At 40.0% G+C, this 26,001-nt stretch overlaps 1 protein-coding gene across 10 annotated transcripts in view; it reads left to right on the top strand.

The window, feature by feature from the left end:
* Nucleotides 1–23,332, top strand: part of JADE3 (jade family PHD finger 3) — a 64,060-nt gene extending 40,728 nt beyond the window's left edge. For 9 of the 10 annotated variants that reach the window (XM_077781521.1, XM_021546707.3, XM_021546699.3 and 6 more), the window contains 8 exons: nt 2,660–2,817; nt 4,658–4,848; nt 6,970–7,181; nt 9,767–9,934; nt 15,540–15,656; nt 16,109–16,582; nt 18,284–18,401; nt 19,900–23,332. In XM_077781521.1, the coding sequence (XP_077637647.1) occupies nt 2,660–2,817; nt 4,658–4,848; nt 6,970–7,181; nt 9,767–9,934; nt 15,540–15,656; nt 16,109–16,582; nt 18,284–18,401; nt 19,900–20,792 (2,331 nt within the window). In that variant the 3' untranslated portion in view covers nt 20,793–23,332. Of the gene's footprint in view, nt 1–2,659; nt 2,919–4,657; nt 4,849–6,969; nt 7,182–9,766; nt 9,935–15,539; nt 15,657–16,108; nt 16,583–18,283; nt 18,402–19,899 lie in introns of those variants that run through there. The other variant, XM_021546708.2, reaches the window with a different exon arrangement.
* Nucleotides 23,333–26,001: the final 2,669 nt, after the last annotated feature.

The following is a 26,001-nucleotide window of genomic DNA, read 5'->3' as shown; positions in this document are numbered from 1 at the left end:
ATATGTATGATATTACAGGTGATGTTAAAATAAAGTTGAGTGGTTGTCCTTTATATAAGGTAAGAAGTAGAACTACTTTGAGGTAATTGAAAGATTGACCATTGAGCATCATGGGCTAACTGGAAATGCAGGTGTTTCTTGCCAAGACGGGAGAGTGTGTGCTGTGGAGCAGACTAGCTGTTGTTTCTGAACATAGTAAAGGAGCAGCATTTATTTGTTTTTAAAATAAATGTTGGAAAGAAACAACCGTGAGGAGAAGCTGGTTATCTAAATCCCGAAGGCGTGTGTGCAGCCCTTTGTGTAGATGGCTTAGTTCATGGCCTTGAGGCTGACTGCTGAAGTAGAATTCACTTGATTTGTCAGGAAACTCTCTTTGGGTCCCATGAGTGTTTTGGTTTACTGCCACAATGAAAGAAATACAGACTGAGTATTCTCATACGTTGCCCTCTGAGAGTATTTTACTGTTGGATGACCCTGCTTCACCACACGTGAAGAAATGAAGAATGACTAGAACCAAAGATTGTAATGATTCCAAGTGTCTGCAAGAAATCCTCAATTGCACTGTTAATCACAAGTATGAACAGGCAATTCTTAGGAAGTCTTAGCTGAGTTTTGGAGTCCCTTAAGGTTTCAACAGTTATCTTTTTATTGATTAAATCTTTGACCTTCGGTGGTACCTGTACAGTAAACGGTAGGAATCTGAAGCAGAGAACTTTATGTTGTGGCATGGTGGTGGTGTGGTCAGTACTTGCAACAGTCAAAAGAAACCCAGAAGTTCATGCTCCAGGGGGTTTGTGCTCTAAAAGTAGAGATACGCTTTGCATACATAATGGATGATCAGAAGATTTACTGCTAAGCAATGTAGTTAGAATACTGGTGCTTTTAATAGCATTTTTCATCTAGTGATTAAGAAATAGTGGGTTTGATAGGAAATACTTCACTTTTATATTCTGTCAGTGGCTTAAAAGGTAGTTTGTAAAGCACTTACCTGAGATAAGATTTGAGAAATATATTTTCTGGTAATTAAAGCAGTCATTGCACTTACCCTGTATCACACTTTTCCCTTCCAGTGTTCTTTGGAATTGTTCCCTGTTAGTGTTTTTCATAATTCTGGCTCTGTACCTGTAACATGGAAAACTAAAATGCCTTTTAAGTAAAGGCATTAAATAATATTACATTTTATTTTGGTGTTTACATATAGTGCTTGGGGAAGAAAAGGATGCTTGCAGTCTCAGTGCTTTCACTCTTGACATTCAGATTTTAATACAGGCCTGTTAGGTTCCTGAGGAGTTTTATACAGAAGGCAGCAGTGAACAGTCTGTTCTGAACCAGGGCAGGTAACACATTAATAGGAAATACCAGACACTTCAGTCTGTGGGTCCAAGTACCCTCAGTCAGCTCGCTCTCCTGGCCACCCATATCAGATGCAGTTGTAGAACATAATGAAGTAATGCTAATGTTCCAGGTCACCAGCAGCTATTTCAATACCTGTTTAGCACAGAGACTTTTTAAGTAGTATTTACTTGATTATTTCCAAGAACAGCTGAGAATTTTTGCAGTAGGCATAACTGGTCTGATACTGTGAAATTGAACAGGGCACATGAAAGTATTGGGCTCCGAGATTGTTTATTACTCTTCTGGTTATAAAACTGAATTAGTAAGGAGAGTTCAACCTGTCACAACTTACTGCAGGGATATTTTCTATTTTGTTTTATTGCCCTTCGAGGATCTGATTTCTTATTACAATAATACAGTTAATTAGTTGCAATGTGTCCCTAAAACCAAGTCACAGTTACTGTTTTGCTTTACTGAACATTAAGCTGGTGCAGTGTAGCGGTGGAGGAGAAAACCCACAGAGGATACATACTCTTTTTATTTAAATTGTAGGCATGCGTAGTTGACAGATATTGACATTGAGTAAGGTTTGAGATGACTGATAATCATGTTTACATGCTTGTAAAAACTTAAGTCTCTGGAGCCAAGTATTATGGCTGGAGATTTGCTGCTATGGTTTGCTTTGTATGAGGGTGGTGTTTCATGGTATAGGTTTGCTGAAAGATGCTGAGGCTGGGTATTGTTCATCACTGCTTACACACAGAGCAACACAGGTCTTGTGTTCCAGCAAAGGCAGCTGTTCATCTTCTATCTCAGAGATCCCAACCAATAAAACTTCAAGTGGTTTTAATAAATGAGCAAGTGCCTATCCATCAATTTTGCCATGGCAACTGTTTGTAGCCCATGATGAATATGACAGTTTAAAATAGCTGAACTGAGTGAAAGAAAAGGATATCCTACTTTGTGTCCAAGTTAGGATACAACCTACAGGCTGACAATAAGCTAATTGAAAATATGGTGAGGAATCTTGAATCAGATGCAGGCTTCCTTTCTCTTCTTCTCTGGTTACCTGTAAAAACTTTCTTCCTTCTGGTTAGCCTTTGGGCAGCAGCATGGTTTTGAATTAGTGTAAACTTCTTACCATACTGTACCTAAAGCACTAAAAATTAATAATCTAGGTAGTTTCAAATGGATTTGTGTTAATACTCTTTAAAAAAATTACCAATGTATATGCACTGTTTCAGTGTAGATGAGAAAAATACCTGCTGCATTCTTTAATGCAATGCTCTTTCTCAAATCCATCTTTGCACTCTGTTTCCTGCAGGTGTTCCGCAAGGATCTCATTAGTGCCATGAAACTCCCAGATTCTCACCATGTCAACCCTGATGAGTATTACATCTTTGCAGACACATGGAAACAAGAATGGGAGAAAGGGGTTCAGGTTCCAGCCAGTCCAGAAACTATTCCGCAGCCTTCTCTCAGGTATTGGTGATCAGACATGGATCATGTGCACAAAATGGCAACTTGGAGAAGATGGTCTCCCAAAACCAAGTTGTCTAAGTGCAGTCAGCTTTTCTCTGTTGGTATGTTTAAATCTTCAGTGTAGCAGCTTTCAGACATGTTCTTAAACCACACAAGTGCCAATTGGAAAACATTTCTGTGGTGCTTCAGTCCAGATCTCATTCTGTCTGCATGCTGTCACAGTATCTACATTGTGAGTGTAAAGAGATCTTTTTTCTTCAGGCACATGGTGCTATGGATTAAAAGCTGTTTTTTATTTGAGCATGGGGAGTTGAATAAATTAAAAATAAACCCATATCTTATGCATATTACTTGAAAGGCTTCCCTACACTGCATGATGATATAGAGCACTAGGCATGCAGTAATCACTGATACCTGATAAAATTACTCATTTTTTTTTTATGATCTAATTTTGGTTATTCACGATGTTTTAACCTTTTCTGCCTTCTCTCACCACAGTTGGCTGTTTAACATTATAGAAGTTCAGTGATCTCAGATTCTGAAGATAGATAAAGAATCTTCTGTTCTCTCACACTGTGTTTAGACTAGGGAAACATAGCATTGTAGTCCTGCAACCCTTCCTGGTGGAAACAAAGCATGTTTCAACAAAGAAAGGTTAATGCCAGTGCGGTCTTCGAGAGAAGATACATGAATTTTCTGGTGAAAGTGCTAAGTCAGCATAATTTAATTTCCACTGGTGCTATTGTCAGTACCAAGTTATTAAAAATAAGTATATTGCAGCTCATACCAGCAGTATTATATTAGAGGGAAAAAATGCTATAGATTTGGCTAAAACAGAGAAAAGTTCACAAGGGAATTAGAGTTAAAAATAAGCAGGGTGAAGGGGAATGGAGAATGGAAGAAGGACATTGCTTGCACTAACATTGATAATCCACATTGTCCAGTTAGAATTATTTGGGTTACAGCTTGACAGCTGCCTCCTCCTTCTTTGCTGTCTTATTTTCCAGAGTTTTTATCTTTTCCTTGTCCTGCGGAGGGTGAGCTCCAGAAAGCATGGAGAGCTGCTCATGCATAGCACTGTTCCATTCTGTATCTCTCTGGCTTCCTTCCACATGTAGGGCTTTTTGCATTAAATTCAGAGAAAGATTGAACTTTATCTAGTTAAGATTATTCTTTGCATTCCAAAATCAAACCAATTAAACACCGAGCTTTATCTCTGAAAATACTTGGAAGAAACAACAGAAGGAACACAAATCTTTTTCTCTGTTGCTTCTTGGATGACTTTTCCCTCTTTACATTTTTACTTGGCATCAGAATGTTTTTTGCATAACAAAAATAATGTATTTGTAATGTGGATAAGGTGTCATTTACAAAATTATGGACTACTGAGTATCCCAAATGAAGAGCAAGGATTTTTCCACCACACACACAGACACTACAGTAGAATTACTATAGTAAGCTTTTGTGAAAAAGCTGGTATTTTCAAGAGATCAGTTGGCAAGATTTCCTTATATCAGTTAGGAAGAATATAGGACAAAGATTGTATTGGTTTTGTGCATAATGCTTTCTGTGGGCTTCAGAAACCATTGCTTTGTCATACCAGTAGCATTTGTTAAATGGAAATCATATGGACAGGCTTACATTTTAAAAAGGGTTCTGTAGATGTGGTAAACCTTGGAACATTTTGGGTGAAAGAATGACATTTAGAGAACCTGTCTCCCTAGGCTGACTGTACTTACTGGCTAGTTTAAAATCTGTGAAACCCTAGCTTTCTTTGCACTTAGAGCAAATATTTTATGTCTTTCAAGGATGTATTTATTTTTTTTCTTTTCACTCACAGGGTTGTAGCAGAAAAGGTAAAAGAAGTACTGTATACACGACCCAGGAAATACATCCACTGTTCCAGCCAAGAGCCCACAGAACCAGGTTACATCAACATTTTGGAACTAGCCGAATCTGTGTGTCGCTATGACTTGGATGACATGGACATCTTTTGGCTCCAGGAGCTAAATGAAGAGCTTACAGAAATGGGTAATTCCACAATATGTTCTCATTTTAAAAGCTGCACTTAATTTCTGCTGTTTGAGTTGTAGTCTGCTATGTAAGGTCTCTGAAAGATTGCTGAATGAGAATTGAAGCGCTAAGAGAAACAGGAGCTAAAAAAGTAATTACTTTCTTGATCTGTTAATGTTTTATATTTTACCTGTTGTGTCTAAAAATTTCTTGATGTCCAAAATCATCTGCAACTTCTGCAGACTGAGGCAGGAGAGAAAAAGCCTACACCAGGTGGAATTCATTTTAGGACTTCAAAAGTTAAAGAATTTATGTACGGAAAGCAGATGTTTCCATTTTTGAACTTGGAACATATCTGCAAATTCAGAGTTCTGAGGAACTTGCATGCTGGGCTCTCAACAGAGTAATTAAGTTTCAAACATGTTAGCCCATTCAAAATTAGCTAAGTAAACTTTCTTTTGCCATGCAAGTTGGGGTATAGAGGTCTATGAGCAGGAGTGAGCTATGGAAAATAATACTGGAATTATCACTGGAATAACTGAATTGTGATGGAATAGCCTGTGTAGCTAGTATTCTTTCATGGGTGACTGTGTAGGTCCTTTAGGAAGGACAGGTTGGCATCTCCTGTATTTGCTGTTAATAAAATAAGAAATACCTATAGAGAAGTGACAATCAATGGCAGCATTGTCTGTAACAGCAAGGAAATAGTGGTGACTGAGATCCAGAGGGGAGTGAGGACAGGAAGTAGTTTTTCTGGTCCTGGACTTCAGGACAGCATGTTTCTATTTAAGTAACTGGGTGGGATCTGGGAAGCAGCTCTGAAGGGTGGAATTACTGAAGAGAGCTAGCAGGACTTCAAGAACACTGTCCTCCAAGCACGAGAAAGTTCCAATTAAACACTCAGGAAAACGAGTAGATGTGTTGGGAGACTGGTTTGGTGAAGTAGGGAGTTCATGACTGAGCTCCAGTGACAAAGGATGCATACAAGTAGAAGCAAGGACAATAACTTCCCAGGCATACAGGAATGCTGTAAGCAAAAGCTGCTAGCTTTTAAAGAGGGCAGATCTCCATCCATGGAGATTTTCAAGATATGACTACATGTATCTCCTGAGCAAGAGCATTTTTGGATTTCCTATTGACTCTGCTTGGAGCCTGGCAAGGGCTGAAGCCCTCTGTAGGACTTTTCCCACCTGAATGATTCGGTAATTCTTTTAATTCAGGCAATGAGAAAGTATTAGGGCATGGGAGAGAACACTTTAACTCTCCCTGTTTATTGTTGATAACAAGGAATCACTATTAAGTGGCGTTAGTTAAAATATTAGCCTCTGCAATTAATGTTACGTGAATATCCTAACATTTGAAGGCCTGAGTAAATCATAAGTGGTGACCATCATGATCATTTTTGAGCAAGGATTCTGATGAGATGCAGTTTGGAGATGTAGCTGTGAATATCACGGGGTTTCTAATGCAGTGCATGTCCTGAAGCTGCAGGCTGAGGGCCAGTCTCATAGCAAGTACTTTTAAAGGGGTCCTGCTTATGCTAAGTTTGATTAGTGGGGAGTATAGATAGCGTGTGTAGTGTTCACATGAATAGATAGTATGGATTGCAACAGTATTACCTACTATTTTATTTTTTAAAAACATGAGAAAAATAAAACCACTTTTCATAATCATCATGTTGCAATGATCACTTCATCGCAATGGACTTAGAGCTACGGGGTGGTGCAACTTTCATTATAAGTATTAAGTATTCTTGATAAGTTTTATTTCCTAGGACATTAGTCTTCAGAAGAACACTGAGTGATTTTTGGATTTCATTAATGTTTATAAAATTATGGAGTTGCAGGAAGAGTTGTATGAGAGCAGCTAGCAATTACAGCAACTGCTGTCTTTTATGCTGCAGTGTTTTCTTTCAGGTGCAACCTTGTGGTTTGTGTAAAATTCTTACTCAAGTAGTAGTTCTGCTTGTATTTATAAAACAATGTTATAATTAGTCTGTGAGTGAAAAATCTTGTCTATTTTTATTTTTAGATGCTATGTCTACTGCATTAGTCGGTAGAAGTTGTCTTTTTTCTCCTCCTTCTCTGACTCAGAAGCATTTGACTGTCCTCTAATTGCCCTTCCCTTTCTCTGTTGTAGGATGTGGGCTCCTGGATGAAAACACAATGGAAAAGACAATTGAAGTGCTGGAGCGGCACTGTCATGAGAATATGAATCATGCCATCGAGACCGAAGAAGGCCTGGGTATCGAATATGATGAGGACGTCATCTGTGATGTGTGCCGGTCCCCGGACAGTGAAGATGGGAATGACATGGTGTTCTGTGACAAGTGTAACATTTGTGTCCATCAGGTTAGTGCCTGCAGAAATGTTGACATTCTCCTGTGGTTTGAGTTTACCTGGGCAAATGTGGCATTTGAAAGGATGTTAAATGCTAAGTGTAGGACTTTGCGATTTTCTACGTATGAAGGATGGTGCAATACTGAGGTGAATTTTTGGACTATAACAATTACAGTAGATTAAGTGGCCTAGCATAGTTAATAAGTTGACAGCTACAGTCTAGCAGGAATGCAAAGTGTGTTTTTGGGGCATTCAAGTATTTCCTCTGTGACTGTAAATAATTGCTCCCCCTATTACTAAATCTGCTTTTGAAGATAAACAGGACAGGAAATACCAGCTTGCCTGTGATAAATCCAAAGATCACTTGTTTAAGAGCTTTTTTTTTTCCCCTCTACTGACTACTTATTTAGTCAGACTGTCCAAATTTAACCATCTGGAACCATATGTAGACACTTTAATAGAATGATCTTTTTCAGAAGCCATCAACACCTGCAAAAACCATGGTCTCAGTCTGAATGGTGCTCATGTTTATAGTGTTTCAAATGTAGTCAAGACTTTACACTGCCTGAGCTCCGCATAGTCAGGTAAAGGTATTCTTATAATCAGAAAAGGGATATGAATCCTGTGGCTTTTGTGCATCCTATTCTGGAAGACACTTTTGCTACAAATTGAAAAGACCAAGAAAGTTCTTTTTTTTCTTTTTCTTTTTTTTTTCTTTTTTCTTTTTTTTTTTTTTTTAATGCATTTTTGTACTGACTGCAAGTAATACTTGAAAAATGTACCTGACTGAAAAAAGACCTGTCACCTCCCTGCTCACAGTGGGCTGGCTTCTAGCCCGGCTGCTTTCCTGACCTGAGTCCCTGTGTGAAGCACTCTGTGAGCCTGAGTTGGCAGTAAGGTGGCCAGTGACAGGAATATGGCTGGCAGCTGGGCTGCCTACTTCAGTCCTTGCTTGTGCCTATTAAGGAGTAATGATGGATTTGCAATCAAAGGCTCATGGTTGTTTGCTGACAGCTGAGCTTGAGTTGATGGTCTGCTGCCTTCTTGTCCCTCACGCTTCCCTGTGCTGGATCTGCTTGAAATAAACTGGAGAGTGTGTCTGGGCTAGAGCGAATCCTGACTATAACAGATTGTTTCATTTTTAATCTGGATCAGCTTTGGTTCAACAAGTAGCCTCAGGTCTGTTTGTCATCACAAGTTTGGAGGTGGAAGGGGGGAGGAGGAGTGTGAGAAAATTCCTCCTTCATGGTACCCTGTTGTGCTGGCTCAGACACGTTGTGGAATTACTGTTTTAGTAGTCTAGGCATCCTTTGCTTATCTGTTAAAATTAGAAAATATTTTCAGTCCATTTCCAACACCCTAGATAGCTTAGATATAATGCCACTTCTGCTCTAGTAACAGAAAGAATTCTGGTGGGAATATGCCACAGAGGAGGAAAAGAACACTTGTAAAACTTGGATTGCAGCTCCCCCTGTTGGGCTTCTACAGGAGTTGGCACATCAAAAAAAAAAGTTGGTTAGTCAGTCTTGCTGCATTTAATTCAGGAAAGCCTCCTTCTCTACAAGCTTGACATAAATGTGCAGTGTTTTATGATATTTTTTTTATATTAAATACTGAGATCTTGTACGCAGAAGACTGGAAAGGGAAGCATGGGAATTTTATAGTAGATTTAATCTGAAAGAATAGTTACAACTAATGATCCTGTTCTTTTGAGTCTTTTAATGTTATCATTACCAGAAATAGTGTTAGAAATTATGAGATTTCCTGTGATATTCACCCTTTTGATAAAACTTTTATTTGGAGTGGTTGAGTAAAATTAGACCTCTGTGGCAGCCAGTGCTTTCAGATACGCTCAGCTTCATGGAGGTAGGGGGATATGTATGTACAGCAGGGTCCACCATTGGCTCCGTTAAAAACCACGAGGAATTTGAATTGGAAATAAAACCATTTATTTTTCTTCTTTTTATTTTAATTCTCAAACCTAGCAAAACTTAAGAAATTTCTCATTTTCCATGTTGTTAAGTACAATACTTGGGAAATAGGTGTAAAACCCAACATCTTATAATTCCAGTATATGCTGTGATTTTTGTTGCAATATTATATAAATATTTAAAGAAAAAAGGTCACAGAAGAACTGTAAACACAAAAATTGCAGGAAATGATTTTCAGTCAAACAGCTCATATCCCTATCCCTAAATAAAATTATGTCAGAGCATTACATTTTTAGTAGTAGGAAGTGGTGATTTTAGAAAGTTAGATACAGAAGATACAGAAGATTAGATACAGAACTCATTTAAAGGAATATCATGTTGTTTACTTCAGAAGTTTAAAAGTCACTAATGCCAATGTGAAGGTTTGTAACAGCCGTGCTGTTGTGCAGTCCCAGTGGATGTTTTTTATAAACAGGTGTAAAAACTCTTGCTTTTGAGGCTGCTTCTCTCTTGGATTAATTGATTCATTTTAAGGTAAATTGCAGAAAGATTAATTGAAGGCCAGATTGTGCCTTTACTTTTTTAAATCTTTACTCTGTGTGATTATGAATACTTGTGTATGAAATAATGTCAGCACAATAATTCCAATACCTGTTTTTCTCCAAGGCTTGCTATGGAATCTTAAAAGTACCTGAAGGGAGCTGGCTGTGTCGCACCTGCGTCCTGGGAATACATCCTCAGTGCCTCCTCTGTCCTAAAAGAGGAGGTGCCATGAAAGCTACCAGGACAGGGACCAAGTGGGCACATGTGAGCTGTGCTCTTTGGATACCGGAGGTAAAACACTAATTTCTCCCTGTCCTCCTCTTTCTGGTTCCATCCTCTGCCTTTTGACATTCTTATGACTTAAGGTCTTGACATAATACTGGGCTTTGCTTTGATGGGCCTGCTCAGTCTGTGAAGTCTGGGAGAGATCCAGCTTGTATTCCATTAATGAGTCACTTTGTCACCTCCATTTCATCAGCAATCGCTTCTTGGTGTCATGGTATCTGTGACCTTCTAGAAAGGGCCACTGATATAAGCTGTATCTAACAACTGCAGCTTCATTGTTTCATATTTTTGATGAATTTGTGTGCTCAGATACATGTGTAATTTGCTTGAGTACCTCCACTTTTTTCAGAGTTATATTTGTTTGCCTAAAGGTCACCTGCACTGCATTATTTGTGTAGGATGTATGCTGCAATTTGTACTTAGATTCTTTTCTGAATGGTGGGGAGATAAGAATTTTTATCTCCATGTTATATACACTTTATAAATAAAGGCTTTTTTGATTTATCTGTGCATAACATATATGGAGCATTTCATAATGAAGTTTTACACTTCCTCCTCCATTTTGAATTAAGTTTAGCATCACAGTGTAGTTCTGTAAATCAAAAAGTTCACTTAGGTATAGATGGAGTTTGTGTTTAATTTTGCACTTGGGATATTTATGTTTTATTTCTGGTAAGATTCACATGGTGGGTGGTTTAATGTGAGACAGTAGCCAGATATGTCAGCACCATAAAATCAAGGGTACAGTATTTTCTGAGTTTTCTGCTCCTAAGTGCAGACAAGTCTGATGTGTGCACAATGTTGAGGAAGATGTTAAGATTTTGATTTGGTTTATTTTTACTTAGCAACTGGATATAATGTGTAATTCTTAGTTGTCTTGGGCATATATATCTGCTTCTTAAGGAGATTATCTTTGCAGTTGCACTTTTCCTTTCAGGCCTACCTGTAGTTTCTGTCATCTCTTTCATCTTCAAGGAGAGAGGAGTTGAGACAAAAAACAAAAATATTTCTTTTTTTAAAAAACCACTTCTCTTGTGCTTATGAAGTGTCTTGCCTGGAAGCTGTCCTGGCTCTGAGCTGACTATTTTCTCCCAGAGGTCCATTCTGCATGTGGTTGCCTTGCTGTTCTCATCAGCAGAAAAGGAACAGTTAGACTTGGGAAGGTGGTGATGGCCAGACAGGAAGCACACCCTGACTTCCTGCCTGCCCATCTCCCTCTGGCTGAGGAAGAGAAGCTACTGGGGGACACCCAGAGCTTGAATCCAGCTGTTTCCAGAGCCCATTCAGTGATTCCAGGTTTTGGACACCTCCTCCTCTCCACACCAACGCCAAGTGTGTCAGGCATAGTGAAGATGTGGCACATGCCTGTAGGCATGGGAAATGCCTCTTGGATCCATTCTCTCAGGCTTGTGTGTAGTCACTTGTAAAACAATTCAGTTACCAGAGAAGCCAGGAAAACCCTTTGTAAATCTCTACTAAAATGGCAGGTCAGTTCCTGTCTGGAGTGGCCTTATGTGCTGTGGGGGGCAAGAAAGACATAGAGTTTGAAGAGCCAGTAATGGATGCTTTAGGGGAGAATGTGTATTATCATATATCTATTTTTTCTTCTAAGGTACTAGCATGCTGGAACTCCATAAAAGAAACATTAATTATAAGGTCACTGGTCTTTCCTCCTGTGGCCCTAACAAAGTGAAGCATAGAAGAAAGCGGGGAGGAAGGGGCTATAAATGTCTGTTTTGTGGCAAAAGGTTCAAAGAGGCTTCATGAGTCAGCAAGTGTAGTCTAGCATTGTTACAGTCAATTGTGCCAGGTATTCTCCTGCATTAATTCATTCAGCAATGTCTTAAAATCTTTTTTCTTCCCTGCCTTCCTTGGGAGTTAATGCTGTTTAAAGGCTTTCTTTTTGCTCCCTTGACTGATTGGGACAGTTGAAGGCTTTTACTTTCCAAGGAGTACTCGTTGGTTTATATCCTCTTTTTCTTCTGCCTTTTACTTTAGTGTAAATGTGTGGTCTATTTAATGGGTTTTTTTTAAAGGTGTTCTTCTAAGTTAAAAAAATCAAAAAAGGAAACACTGATACCAGAAAACCTGTATTGAGTGTTTTGAAATTCAAGGTGTTTCTCTGCCTTAGATAATCTGTCACAGGTATGTTCTCTGCCAGTCAGTGTAGTGTTTGCTGAAGCAGAAAGTGATAACGTCCTGCTGGCTGTAGAGGAAAGATAAAATTTACTGTTTTGAGTGGCTGTGCTCAAGCCACTGGGGCTGCCCTTCCCAACCACTGATGCAGATCCTTGTGTACTGGTGCAGCTGGTGGTGGCACAGTTAGCAGGGAAGCAGAGGACAGCAAGGTGATTGATCATGTGCATAACAGGTAATAGACTTCAACAACCCATTGTCTTCACTCTCTCCCACTCTTAGAACTTCAGAGTATAACAGTCAAGATGTAACCTGATGCAAAGTGAAGAAATAGAGAAAATGACTACATGTTATGGCAGATGGATCATTTCTGCCTTGGAATGGGAGTTCTTGGGGGATGAAAAGGGTGGCCTTTGCTCTCTGGATCCCTTATGAGCAGCAAAGTTCAAACAGACTTTGCTTGAATCCTCTCTGCAGAAGCATGCAGGTGGCACAAGGCCAGTATAAATAAATTGCACCTGACTCTGTAAGTGCTTCTTTGTGTTTTTACAAAGTGGGATAATACGAACAGTCAGCATTACAAGCTGAATGGATGGTATTCCCAATATAAATGTTTCCTGACCTTATGAGTCTTCTCTGGGGAAAGATCAGGGAGAGGCGGGGCAGAAAGGGACAAGGAAAAGGTCTGTAGCTCCTGCTGGGAAGCTCAGTGGAAAGCTGATATTACTCAATCTCCAGGAAGAAAATCATTGCAGATTCTGGTTTCTTTTTGAAGAGAAAGTAGACAACCTGACACATTGATACACTCCCTTTTTTCCTAAGGGAAGTATTGTCTCTCAGTGTAGTAGTAACAGTCAATCTTTGTACAATATTGTTTCAGAAATACCTGTGTAATTTATAACTAGCTATTTTGAGCATGGTCAAGTTAGGTTCATGAAAGTCTCTTTCCTTTTGGAAGCACAAAAGCTACATTTGATGATACTGAAGAGCACTGACTGTGATTTTGTTGAACTACTCGGGCATTCCAGGGACAATCTTGTCACTTTTCCACCAATTATAGGAAGACCACAAGAGGTTAAATTGTTAGTTACGTCTGTCTCATGAGTGCATAATGTGTTGCCTGACTGTTCTTTAAAACCTGAACCTTCTGAAGCATCTCAATGTCTTCCTAATGAAGACTTCTGGGAATGCCATGCAGCTGGTTGACCTCAGTATATTCCAGATGTGGGCTTGCACTTGGCAGAGAGGGAAGTAATGTAACAGACACTATCTTATTTGATTTCATTTATGTCATGAATTCATGAACTGTTGGTCAGCTATTTTTTCCTAATGTGGAAATTATGAACTAACTAATCTCTTGCAAAGCTGTTTTTTCCACCTACTTAAATGATCCTTAAAGCAATGCATGATAAAGAGAGAGTAGTAAAAATACTCTGAGCATAGCAACTGTGATTTAGCACTGCTGTCTTTGGGTAAGTCTCCCTCACTGAGGAGGTCTCCTGAATCAAGGCTTTTCATCCTTAGGGATTAAACAGGTTTTAAAATGAGTATGTGCATCAAGTGACTGATGTACCTCCAAAGGGAAGCTAAAAAATTCAGCTTTGTCTACTGGCTCTTGTAAAGCTGCCAGTTTAATTACCACATATTAAGCGAATTCATACAACACAGATTTTCCTGGGTGTCCCTTACTGTGGAGTTAATATAGGAAAACAAAATAATTGTTGTTCAAATCGTGTCCTTAACTGCTTTTTTAAGCCATCAGCTTTCTTCTGGCCTCACAGTGCCACAGAGCATGATCTAGTAACCTCCTTTCTTTGAATTCTTAGGTTTGACCCCTTTGAGCAGAAGCCCATATTTGCACCACAGGAAATACAGGTCTGCTCTATTCAGATGGATTGTTTTTAGAAAGTGTGGAGTATCCGCATTGTGGTTTGGTTCAGCCAGGTAGCCCTCCAAGGCACACAGCTGCTGAGTTCAAAAAGTGTTGTAGAAGTTTCAAAATCCAAGCTTTTGGAGACTGGTGTTTTTGCGTCAGTTATCCCACTGAAATCTTCTGCCATGTGCCAGAAGATTTCTTATACTGACCCAGTTCTGCATTTTGTCATTCAGAGCTGGCCAATTTTTTGTTTCTGTGCTTGGATAAATCCTGTCAGGAGTGGCTCAGGGATGCCTACAGATATATCTATATATCTGTTTTGGTTTCCAAATCATAGAGGAGAATCCTCATTTCCCTGTATAGACAGCAGGCAACTGAGAAACTTCTATCACAATGGATATGTGGAAGTTAATATAACCAAGAATAGAAAAAGCTGTACTGTCTATATCTGGATTTTTTTTCCTTTCTTTTAGTAATACCTATAATCTGGTCTACTAGAGACAAATTAATCATCCAGACTTAGTCTGTGAAAACTAGCACAATACAATATATCCTGCTTTGCCATAAGAGAAGTTTGTTGTATTTTTTCTCAAATTATATCTGATACAGTCCATAGTTAGTAAGGTGTATTAGGATTATCTCTTGTGTTGGGAGTGTACAGTTGGGAGAGGCAGAGATGGGAAGCAAGGATTTTCCTGGCTGCTGACTGATAGATCTGGTTCTGTCCCAAATCTTGAGTTGGCAGAAGTAGATACTGTAGCAGGTCTAGGGATTTTATAAAAGGAGCTTTTCAGGAAAGTGTTTGTTATGTTTTGAGGGGTTGGTATTTTGGCATTTTTAAAGTTAGACCTGTGAAAGCAGCACAGAGGGGAAAAAAAAAAAAAAAAAACAAAAAACAAAACCACAAGGGAATGGAAATAAACTTAGAGTAACACTTGCTGCAGTCTCTCAACTGGTAGTGGTTTAGGAATGGTATTCCTCAATTTAGTGTTCCCACTGAAGCACTTCAAAACATGCACCACTCCCACGTCCCTTGCACCAGGCTGGAGAGGGGATTTGGAGGCACAAATGGTAAGAATCATGGATCAAGAAAAGAAGAATTTACTGGAAGCAGCAGTGAAATAAGAAAAACAAAGAGCAAGAGCTACAATATCAGTAACGGAGCCAGTGCTACCCGACCACTGGCTTCACACCATATTTACCTGACCAGAAGAGAGCCCTTCCTCCCACTCTCAGAAAATTTTGTGAGCTAGTACAGAATAACTTCTGGGTCCTAGCCATGCTCGCTCTTGGCTACTGCAAAAATTAACCCTGTCCTGGCTGGAATCAGGACATTGGTTAATAACAAAGGCATGCTGTAGGTGCCTCAAGTGTTATGAATAATTGCAACTTCAAGTCACCAGGTTAAACTGATAGTATTCCACACTACTGTCAGCATGTGGGATCTTTTGGAGTCCCTTTCTGAGAAGTATGAGTACATGGGAGATCTTGCAGGAAGAGAAATGAATGGATGGCTTTCTTCTTCTGGTATAAAGGGAGAGCTTGGGGTTTTTTTTCCCTTTGGTAACTGTTTTCTATGCTGGTTTTTTTTCTTTACAGGTTAGTATTGCTTGCCCTGAAAGGATGGAGCCGATCACAAAGGTGTCTCACATTCCACCAAGTCGATGGGCTCTAGTGTGTAGTTTGTGCAAACTGAAAACTGGTGCTTGCATTCAGGTATGTGCTTGTCTCATAGTGACTCTGCAGGGGTGAATTTGTCAGAAGGGCAATTTTGGTTTTGCATTTTGTTCCTCCTCTGTTCAGAGATGCTTTGCAATGGAGGCGACTGTTGGATATATTGTCTGCTTCTTCACAGCCATTTGCTATCACATTAGTTGATTAGACAGAAGAATTAGTCTGGGTTGCCGTCTTTTGAATAAGGCTGAGGTGTTTAAGAGCCAGTTCTATATGTGTCAAAGATGAACAGAAAACTTCCACTGAACACTCTGCAAACAAGAAAATACTATATTGGGTAATACCAACTTCAAAGTGATCAATATTTTTAAGAATGTGTGGGAAATTGGTTTTGGCAGGAATGGATTTTCATGTAGTTGATGTAGTTATGTCCCTTTTTTCTAGTCTGCTGCTACTGTTAGTAATTGAGGCTTTTTGTTTTACTTTGTCTGCAGTGCTCCGTGAAAAGCTGCATTACTGCCTTTCATGTCACCTGTGCCTTTGAGCATAGCTTAGAGATGAAGACTATCCTGGATGATGGGGATGAGGTGAAGTTCAAGTCGTACTGTCTAAAGCACAGCAAGAACAAACAGAATTTGCTGCCTGATGTTGAGGAGCACCCCAAGAGTGTGTCAGAGCAGAAGCAAACAGAGAGTGAAAAAACAAGCCTGCGAGCCCAAAAACTCAGAGAGCTGGAAGAAGAGTTTTACTCACTAGTAAAAGTAGAGGATGTTGCAGCAGAGCTGAGCCTTCCAAAACTTGCTGTAGACTTCATCTACAATTACTGGAAATTAAAGCGAAAAAGTAACTTTAACAAACCGTTGTTTCCTCCCAAGGAGGATGAAGAAAATGGCTTGGTGCAGCCAAAAGAAGATAGCATTCATACTCGCATGAGGATGTTCATGCATTTAAGGCAGGACCTAGAGAGGGTAAGAATTAACTTGTAAAGTTTTGAAAAACTGTTTGCAGGTGAGCAAGGTCTTTCTTTGTGGATGAAAGTGAGAATGGGGAAAGCAAAGTGTGGTGATTTAAAAAATAAAAAAAGTAAGGCCTTCAACTCCAGTCTTTTGATATGATGTACTGCCTGCTGCAGAAGCTTTCAGGAGCTGCCTCTCTCAGTCCAGTGAAAGACCCAAGGTGAAAGCAGTGCTTCCTGACTTGCTTAAAGGTTATTCCTTTATGTATTTTAAGATCCATATTTATATGCACAATGGACGTGTTTGGTAGTTGACTCTATAACTTCAGCTTCAGTTGAGTAAATGTTTAAAAAATGAAGAAATTTATTTGATCCACTGTAGTAGTAGGTAGTAATACAAATTAAATGAGAAAAAATATGTTACTTTTATTAAACAAAAAATAAGAGTAAGGCTTATTACCTCTTGGAGGCTGCCCATTAGGTTGGCCCGTTGGGTAGGGGTCACCTGCAATTTTCAAGTGCTTAGAGGTAGGTAGTGAATGTAAAAAAGGTAGTAAAATAGATGTGATGAGGAGAGGGGAAGTAAAAGCAGAAGAGAGGTAATAGTGTTGTAAGAAAAGGGGAAACAATATTGGGGAGAGAACAACACGAAAATACAGGATGATTGTTGGAGCCAGGATTTGCACTTGTTAGTGGAACTGTTGTCTTTATCATAATCAATCTCAGATCTTTTCCAGGACTGCTTTAGATATGGAAACTTTAAGAAAAAATATAAAACCCATAATATGCCTCAGATGGAGGGTTGGTACTTGAAGGTGGCTTTTTTTTTTTAATTTTTCAAGAGACCATGTAAAGCTTTTTGTTTGGTAAATGTTTGGTTTGCAGCAAATATTGTCGATATAATTTTCCTGAGTGGAGGTGATTCATAATTTGAAATGCCTGTTTCCAAGTTTATGAACATCTTGTACCACAAGATATTCTGATATATCTTGGGATAGATATAAATGTGGGAATCCTGGAATTTTGTTTCTAGGTAGAGAGATTCCAGTTTTGAACAGATGGAACTGAGTGCTGGAGAAAGTATGTTTGGCAGATACCTTTCAACCAGCTCCTATGCTGTTTCTGTGATTTGAAAGCACCTTTAGGTGTTTATCATAAAGAACTTTCAGTGTCTCTTCTTTATTGCCTTAGGTGAAAATGTTACTGTTAACTCAAACAAGTAGAATTATGTGCAACTGAATGAGAATGGTTTGAGTTGGAAGGGACCTTAAAGACTCTCTAGTTCCAACACTCCTGCCGTGGGCAGGGACACCTTCCATGAGACCAGGTTGCTCAAAGCCCCATCCACGCTTTAGGGATGGGGTCTCCACAACTTCTCTGGGCAACCTGTTGCAGTGTCTCACTTTAACAATGTCTTCCTTATGCCCAATGTAAACTTACCCTCCTTCAGTTCAAAAACATTACCTCTTTTTCTGTCACTGCAGGCTCTGGTATCTCTTTCTCATCATCCCTTTTCATATAAGGAAAAACTGCAGTGAGAGCTCTCCAGAGCCTTCTCTTTTCCAGGCTGAACATTTTTTATTAAAGTACATCCAGTAATATTCACAAGAACTTTACCAAGGGATTTTGCATGTAATGTTGTTGATACACTTTTTAAGCTATGTCTGGATTTATTTTCTTATTGCCTTTTATATCTCCTGTTATTTCTCCGTAGGTAAGAAATCTCTGCTACATGGTAAGTAGGAGAGAGAAACTGAAGTTGTCCCACAGTAAAGTCCATGAACAGGTCTTCAACTTGCATGTCCAACTCATTAATCAGGAAATTGCTGCAGGTAATCATTAAATATAAAATATTTATGAATCATGTCTGTATTTAAACTAAAGCAGTGTATTCTCTTTATGTTCCTGGTTAGTGCTTTAACATGTAAAATTGCCTTTAAGAATTTTCTTCAAGTCATATAATCAATCAAAGTAGCAACACAGAGAGGACTCTATAATTGCATAAAATACTTACTTGAATATTTCTTTATTTTATGGCTGTTTCTGGTATATGCCTATTGCTTATCACTGTGGCATCCAGACAGCGGAAATGAACTGGTGCTGAGCTCTAGGTTTTTGTGCTGTTTTGGCTGCTGCACTGTGTGGCACTGGTTCCCCACAGCAAGCTCTACCCTGCTGGTTGGTTCTCCAGCTGGGAAGGCTTTTTTGCTTGCTGTCACCAATTGGTTCCTTTAGGCAAGAGAAAGAGTGACTGATGGGAATTGCTGCTTTTCTCATGTGCCTTGTGCATGTCATGAGCAGCGCAGATTTCTTAGCTTGCCATCTGCATTTGCTCTCCTTCCTTCAAAAAGAGTTTAAGTACTCTGGGTATTAATAGGGACTAGTAAATGTTTGGGAATGCTGAGGTGCCAAACCCCACTCTGCCCTTTGCATTTACAGCAACTTTTTAAAATAAAGAACACAGCATTTGGAAAGAGGAAGAGCCTATGCATACCAGTGTAGTTACTGGGATTTTTTTTAATAGGAAAGGCAGCTATTTTTTTGTGTGAAATTAAGATCTCTCTGATCTTTCAAGATACATACTTGACCAGTGAAGTGTTAGTGCTTTTTTATTTTGACCCTGAAACATGGATAGGTTTTGTTAGTAAGGTGGTTTTTTTTTTTTAACTGTTTTAGATCAGACTAGTACTTCATGGAAGCAGTGGCACTCTGAAGCTTCTTGCTTTTGTGTAAATGCATTTTATTAGAAATGTCTACTAAGTTTATTTAATGTCTTTACAAATTCAAATGGTTTTTTAATACTTATAATAATTGCTTGATACTTGCAATGGGTGCTGTATACATGTATTACCATGAACAACCTGTATGTTGAGGTAAAAAGACTTTTAAAGCTTAGAGAATTTTATAGTACAAAGCAGAGAGTTGAATTAAGTCCAAATTGAAACTCAGTTTGAAGCATTGTTTTTTCTTCATCCAAAATGGAATATGAACCTTTTTTACAGCTTTGCTGGAACAACTTCAGTCGTATCTCAAAACTGGTTCAATTCACTGACTTAAAGCCCTGTAGAAAGGGCACATTGTTGTTTTTAATGGAAATATTTAAATGCTTACCTAAATTCCAAAGTAGTGGATAATTTGGAACACTTAGGTTATCCCAACTTCTCCTTAGTGTCCTGAAGTAATTTCACACTAGTTATTTGCAAATGCTTCTTACTGTTGCATGACTGTATAATGGACTATAAAACTTGTTATGGGTGACAAAAGAAAATAATGCTTTTTAAAAAAACCTTTTTTCTTTTTCTTCTGCTTCCTTACCTCTTTCTCCTGTAGGCCATACCCTGACAAGTGCACTAGAGAACACACTGTTCTACCCACCTCCCAGGATCACCCTGAAGTTAAAAATGCCCAAATCAGCACTGGGAGACTGCAAAAATAACTCGCTGAAGCCTGGCAACAGACCGCTTTCTCCTGACAACAACAGCACTGTTTACAGCAAACGGAGTGTGCCAATGTCAAAGGAATCGTTTGAAATTAAATCAAAATCTTACGCCAGGTACCAGCACGACAGCAGAAGTAATGGGTTGCTGGCAGGGATCGGCAAGCCTCGGAGCGAGGCAAAGGATCCTGGCCCCACACAGCTGATGGAGTTTCACCGGAGCCAGCCTTCCGGGAAGCCTTTAGCGCTCCAGGCTGCTTTGCATGGACAGTCTTCCATTGGGAATGGGCGGGTGCAGCAGGAGAACTCCAGGCTGGTGTCCAAATCCAATGGTCTGATGGGCAGGGCTGGAGATGTGAGTCAGAGAGACAGCTCCAGCCAGACATCCTATGAACAGGAGTCTGTGCTCACGGCTCACTTGGCCAGCCAGAGTGGATTCCGAAAATCCACCATAGAACATTTCAGCCGGTCCTTTAAAGAGGCTACCAACAGTCTGGTGAGGACCACGGAAGATCTGCGGTGCTGTGAAAAGCCAACAAGAAGACTTGCAACAAAAGATCGCTTGTGGAGCAAACAGACACTTGAAGGTGCTCCATACCAGGACAACGATGGGTACTGTCCTGACTTAGAGCTTAGTGACTCTGAAGCAGAAAGTGATGAAAACAAAGAGCAAGTGAGGTTAAGACGAAGTAGCTCAGAGAGAGAAAGCCCAAGTAAGGACTTTGGAAGAGACTGTCACAATAGAAACAAAAAGAATATGATATCTCACAGTTCGGTACAAAGGTGATTAGAAGCCCCCACGGGGTAATTCAGCCTTTATGTATTCCAGTGTACCAGTGCAAAGCTCAGCATCAAAAGGTTCCAGAAAATAGTCTAGGACCTATTTAGGAAGAGCTGCAGTAGGGGATGGGGGAGGGGAGAGAAATCAGAGTAGTTTTGTTCAACTGTGAATTGGTTTGCAGTCTTTGCAAGGTTAGCTCAGTTATCCACAAAGTCAAGTGGAAATTGTGTGTTTTATGAAAGGGTAACATCTGGGAGAGTACAAAGCAGTTAATCATGCAAAAATTCAGGAAACCGCTTCCCCTTTGCCAGCTTAAGTGCAAGGCACCATGTTCATGTGGAGGCAGTCTCTGGTGGTGGACAGGTTTTGAAAAAGTCCTTGAATTGCTCTAACGTGTAGCAAAAGACTGCAAACGGAGACACTGAAACTGTGTTGTTACGGCACCTGCAGTATGGCTTTGATCCAGCAATGCACTTGTGGATGTGTTAGGAAGTTAAGCACGTGAAAAGTCCTGCTGGTTTCCCCCGGGAACATTTGTGCTCAGAAATCCGAGCACATGCCAGTGTGCTCTGCTGGATAAGGCCCAAAGTGACTACTAACTGATGATCCCCTTCTGCAGGAGGCTTTGAACTGCAGTGGCGTTTGCAGGCTCCCTGCGGAGGGCGGAAGCAGGCATTGCTGGCGCTGCCAAACTCGCTGACCTCTAGACGTGCCCCCATTCCCTGCTTTTGCTGAAGGTCGTGTTTCTCTTCACAATAATTCGCTTATTTTGTAAATATACGACTTCTAGTACTTCAGTTTTTTTAATCTCTGTACATAGATGCTTGTTGTGGGATGCACTTGTAAATATTTTACCCAGCTAACAAGTACAGATGGCTAATTTTGTGGATAGTGTTTACAAAAGTAGATATACTACTTCAAAGAAAAATGCTATTTGACACTTACATTTAGGCAATCACCGGTGATGCCAGGTTCCTCTTGAAACAGATTTCATATCCAGAGGTGTTTTTACCTGGTATTTTTGAAGTCAGCTGAATTATTTTTTTCAGGTGCAAATTTTCAACCCTAGTTGCCTGAACACAGGCATAGGAGTCTTGGGGCATCTAGGTCTGTAAAATTTTAGCCAGTCATCATTTAGAGTATGATGGTTTAATTTAAAATGATTTTTTTAATTGCTGAAAATCTACTATTTTATTACGCTGCTTTTGAACCTCTGGATTAGTTGCTGTTTCCCAGTCTAACACATTTTTTGTACGTCCTTTAAAATCAGTAGTTGTTAAATAGTGATTAAATTTCAGGCAGCACTGACTGAGGAGTAGAGAAAGGAATTAATTCCTTTCTGTTTGTTTCAAAGACAGGGGATTTTTATTTGAATGAAAACTAACTTCTTAATTTACAGATGGTGTTGTGTTAATCAACAAGGCTACTGCACTACTTTTGTCTGAAATGCTGTACATTTCATAAACATGCAACATCCTCTGTCCCCACATCACTGGCTGGAACAATCCATAGGTTGTGTAGGGCACGTTGTACAGCTCTGTTGATGGTTCAGTTTTGTCTACAAACAAAAAAGGTGTTCCCCACACAGCATGAAGATGACTATGCAGGATCTGAACAGCAACTCAGTTTTGCTTCATAGTTTTAATTTATTGCTTTTAGGTTGGGAAATGGCAACGACACTTTCAGATTTGTTTTAAACTTTGAAATCTCCCTAGTTGCAATAGGACTAGCAGGTCAGGGGCTGAAGGACTCTTCAGTGTGAAATAATATAAAAAAAATTATACTTGGCCAATCTGCTCTGTTTGCTTCATGCATATTATTTTTTTTTTTTTTTTTACTTCTTGATTTTATGTATATTTGTGTAATTGATCTTTCTAGAGCTGTATCTTCAAAATTATTTCTTTTGGTGTAAATATGCAATAGCCATTTAGGTTTCCACATATTTTATTTTTATGGGAAATGCTTTGTGTTCTAAGCCATGGGTCATTCAGAATAAGTAAACAAATGTCTGTTCATTTGTATTCTGGTTCTGATTCTCTTAGTTCTCCTTCAATATTTATTAGTAATCCTCTCTCACTGGCCATTAAATTTTATGAAGTTTTTATTGGGAACACTTATCTGGGAGGTCAGCAAAGTGTTCATGTTATTTTGTGGCTGGAAGCATATGACAGAAGAGAGGGAAAATGGTGCTTCAGCAAAACTCAGCGTTTCTGCTCTTCTAGGGTTATCAATTCAGTTGTTTCCAGTCTGGCAATGGTTTTACTAATTTTTACATTATTTTAATAGACATATGAAGGAGCCCTTGGTTATGTAGTTCTCAAGTATTGTCCCTAAAGTGCATTTGCTAGTTTTTATTGTGCGTTCGGTGGCTAACTGTTTGAAGTATTACCTCTTAACCTTATTTGTCAATTTTTGGTTGTGTTTTTGCATTTTGTTTTATATATATAAATATATATATATTCAATTTTCCAAGATGGACTCGGTCTTTTTCAGATGTCCCCTTTTTACAAGTACTTTTTCATTAAATTATGAAACTGCTAACAATATTTTAATTTGTTGTGATTTATTCAGACCCTCTGTATCTGGCAGGTTGTAAAACTCATGAGTACTGTGTCTATCAGGAGTACATTATTTCTGCAGATTTAGCAATACTTTAACAAGTTAAGTATCCAGGAAAACCCTTCCCCTTCAGCCTCCCAAAAAAGAGTCGCTGAGCACTAATTTGCTGTGTATAGCAAATAGTGCAAGCCTGGCTTTTATTTCTGCCTAGCTGAGCAAGTGTAACAGACCATTTGCTGCCCTGGCCTCCCTTTTCAATGTATTTGCTTATGCTGTAGTATGGCTGGTTTTCCCTGGTCGGACAAAGTTAGAGAGGAACAGCTGTAGCCAGGCCTTCTGTTTGATCCCTCTTCTTGTACCCTGCAGGCGTGCGCAGCTGAACGCACCAGTCTGCGTGCAGAGGACAGTGGGGCCAGCAGGTTCCTGGGTGATGTCGGCTTCATGTCGCTTTTACCCGACCTTCTGCTGTAGTTCCCCATGCTCCCACAGGCTGGTGCTGTCAGGTACCTTGCTGGCACAGAGGAGCTCCTCCCTAGGCTAGAGCAGGGAAGAAGGGAAAATGAGAAGGTGGAGGGAGAGGTGCTGGGCTAGCTGCACACCTGATCCCTTAGCATCCCTCTTGCTATGACTTGCTCTGCATCTGGCAGCCTTCAAGAAGGATGGGATTTGCCATGTGGGTGTTGCAGGCAGCAGTGACCCTCCTGCCTGCGATGGCTCTGGCAGCAGCAGAGTGAATCAGAGCTGAGCAGCCAACAACACGCTTGTGGACTGGCTTAAGGACTGGAGTGACTGAGATGTGGCCCCAGGCAGGCTGGAGCTTCACCTAGAGAAATCTTGGGTGAAATGGAGCCCAAACCCCTCAGCTGAAAAGCAAAGAGGAGGTAAAAAAGGGGGAAAGGCAGTAAAGGTGCAGACCTAAGGGAAGAAAAACCAGCTCTAGGAAGAAGCAGTAACTGTTGGACTGTCAGTTGTTTTTCAGGACCAGGATTTCTTCTTCCCTAAAGGCATCTTGCAACACATACCAGCAACAGACTTCCTTGTTGTGACTTGCTGATTGGTGGCTTCTAATTCCCTCTCCACATACAGTCTGCTTTGGCTGGGATGTGGGAAAGACAGAGCCAAGGAAGGAGATTGGTGTCCCCATTAATTTGGAAACAGCTACTATTGGCTTGTAGAGTCTTTTCAAATAACTAAGTGTGCTTACCTGATGATAACATGGGCCAAGGACTAAAGGGGCTGCACAGTGGTTCTGAGCACCATCATTTCTGCATTTGTGTTTCTGCCCTAAAAAAATGTTTCTCATGTATAACTTGTGTATATCACTTGTGGAATGTTTTCTTTGCACCATGATTTGTACCAAAGGATTGAAGGAGAAATTACAAATGTTTGGCTATTAAATGTAAGCCTGAAACATTCCCTTGATTTTGCTGTGGTCGCTCTGGTGACCTGGCCTGGATGTACAGGCTGTACTGCAGACTCATGGTGTGGATCTGACACCTGGGTGGGAACCAAAGCCTGCCTCTGTGAGCTACGAAGATAATCCAGCAAAATCACTCATTCTGATCTTGGGAATTTGGATGATCCCAGTACTTGTAAAGGTTTAGCACTGCAGGGAATTGACACATCTATTACATCTATTAAGAAAATATGCTTTTGAAGCTAATTAAAGAACAAAAGCTGCTTGCACAACCAGGGAGCTTGGCATGCAAGGGAAAAATACCCGGGAAGGGCAGAGATGGAAAACAATGGAGTGCCTCAATGCTGCTTCCTTAGGAAGAAGTGAAGACACACAGACTTCTGGGCTCTGATTTCATGAGAGATGCCTTGGTACTGCTGCTTCTGAACCTTCCTTTTATACCAGCTTCATGGCTGAACACTTTTGCCACTCCTGAGGTGAAACTCTGCGGCATGTCCCTCTTGCAGAGATGATTCTGGGATAACTGCTGTCAGGCTCTGCTCCTAACCAAGTGAGAGCATCTAGTGGGACGCAACAGGTGGATTAAAGTGACTGCAAGCACAGACTTCCAAAAGGAAATGTTACATAGCAGTTGGGTAAGTTGTTTGAAAATAGCGGATGTGCATGACTATTTCTGTTCCTGGACTTCACCTCTCTGCAGAGAACTTGGATAAATTTGTGTGACCACATGGTTGTAGGAGAAGCAGCCCCGCATGTTTGCTCATTAATTTCCCTCCCTCTGTGTATGCAGATTCCAGATAATATTTATTTTTTCAGTAGGCTTCTTTTGTCTGGGACAACCTCCTGGATCCACCTTGCCCTGCCCTTTCTCTGGGATTCTTCTTTTGTTTCAGGTTAGGCAAACCCTTCCTGCCTTCCACTTCTTTTTCAGCAGACTTGGAGCTGGGTATCTGCCTCACCTTGGCTGCTTTATCTGATATACATTGTTTTAAATTCCATAATGACACCTTCATGGTTTCTTTTGGCTTAAACATCCTGAAGATATTTTTTTCTGGTCTCTGTTGTTTTTCCTTAGGTGCTGCCCCACCCACCATATCCGGAGGAAAGAGCACTGGGGAGCAGGACACAAATTGTATTTTGACAGTTCCATAGCAGTTCCAGAGTTGTTCTGCTCATGAAATTGGTGGGCCAGTGTCCTGAGGAAGAATTTAAAACTTAACAGCAGCATCATGAAATCTC

This window comes from Lonchura striata, chromosome 2 (assembly GCF_046129695.1).
Source record: "Lonchura striata isolate bLonStr1 chromosome 2, bLonStr1.mat, whole genome shotgun sequence".
In the NCBI taxonomy this organism is placed as follows: domain Eukaryota; kingdom Metazoa; phylum Chordata; class Aves; order Passeriformes; family Estrildidae; genus Lonchura; species Lonchura striata.
The sequence above is the reverse complement of the archived record's forward strand: the minus strand, read 5'-3'. Positions and strand labels throughout refer to the sequence as shown.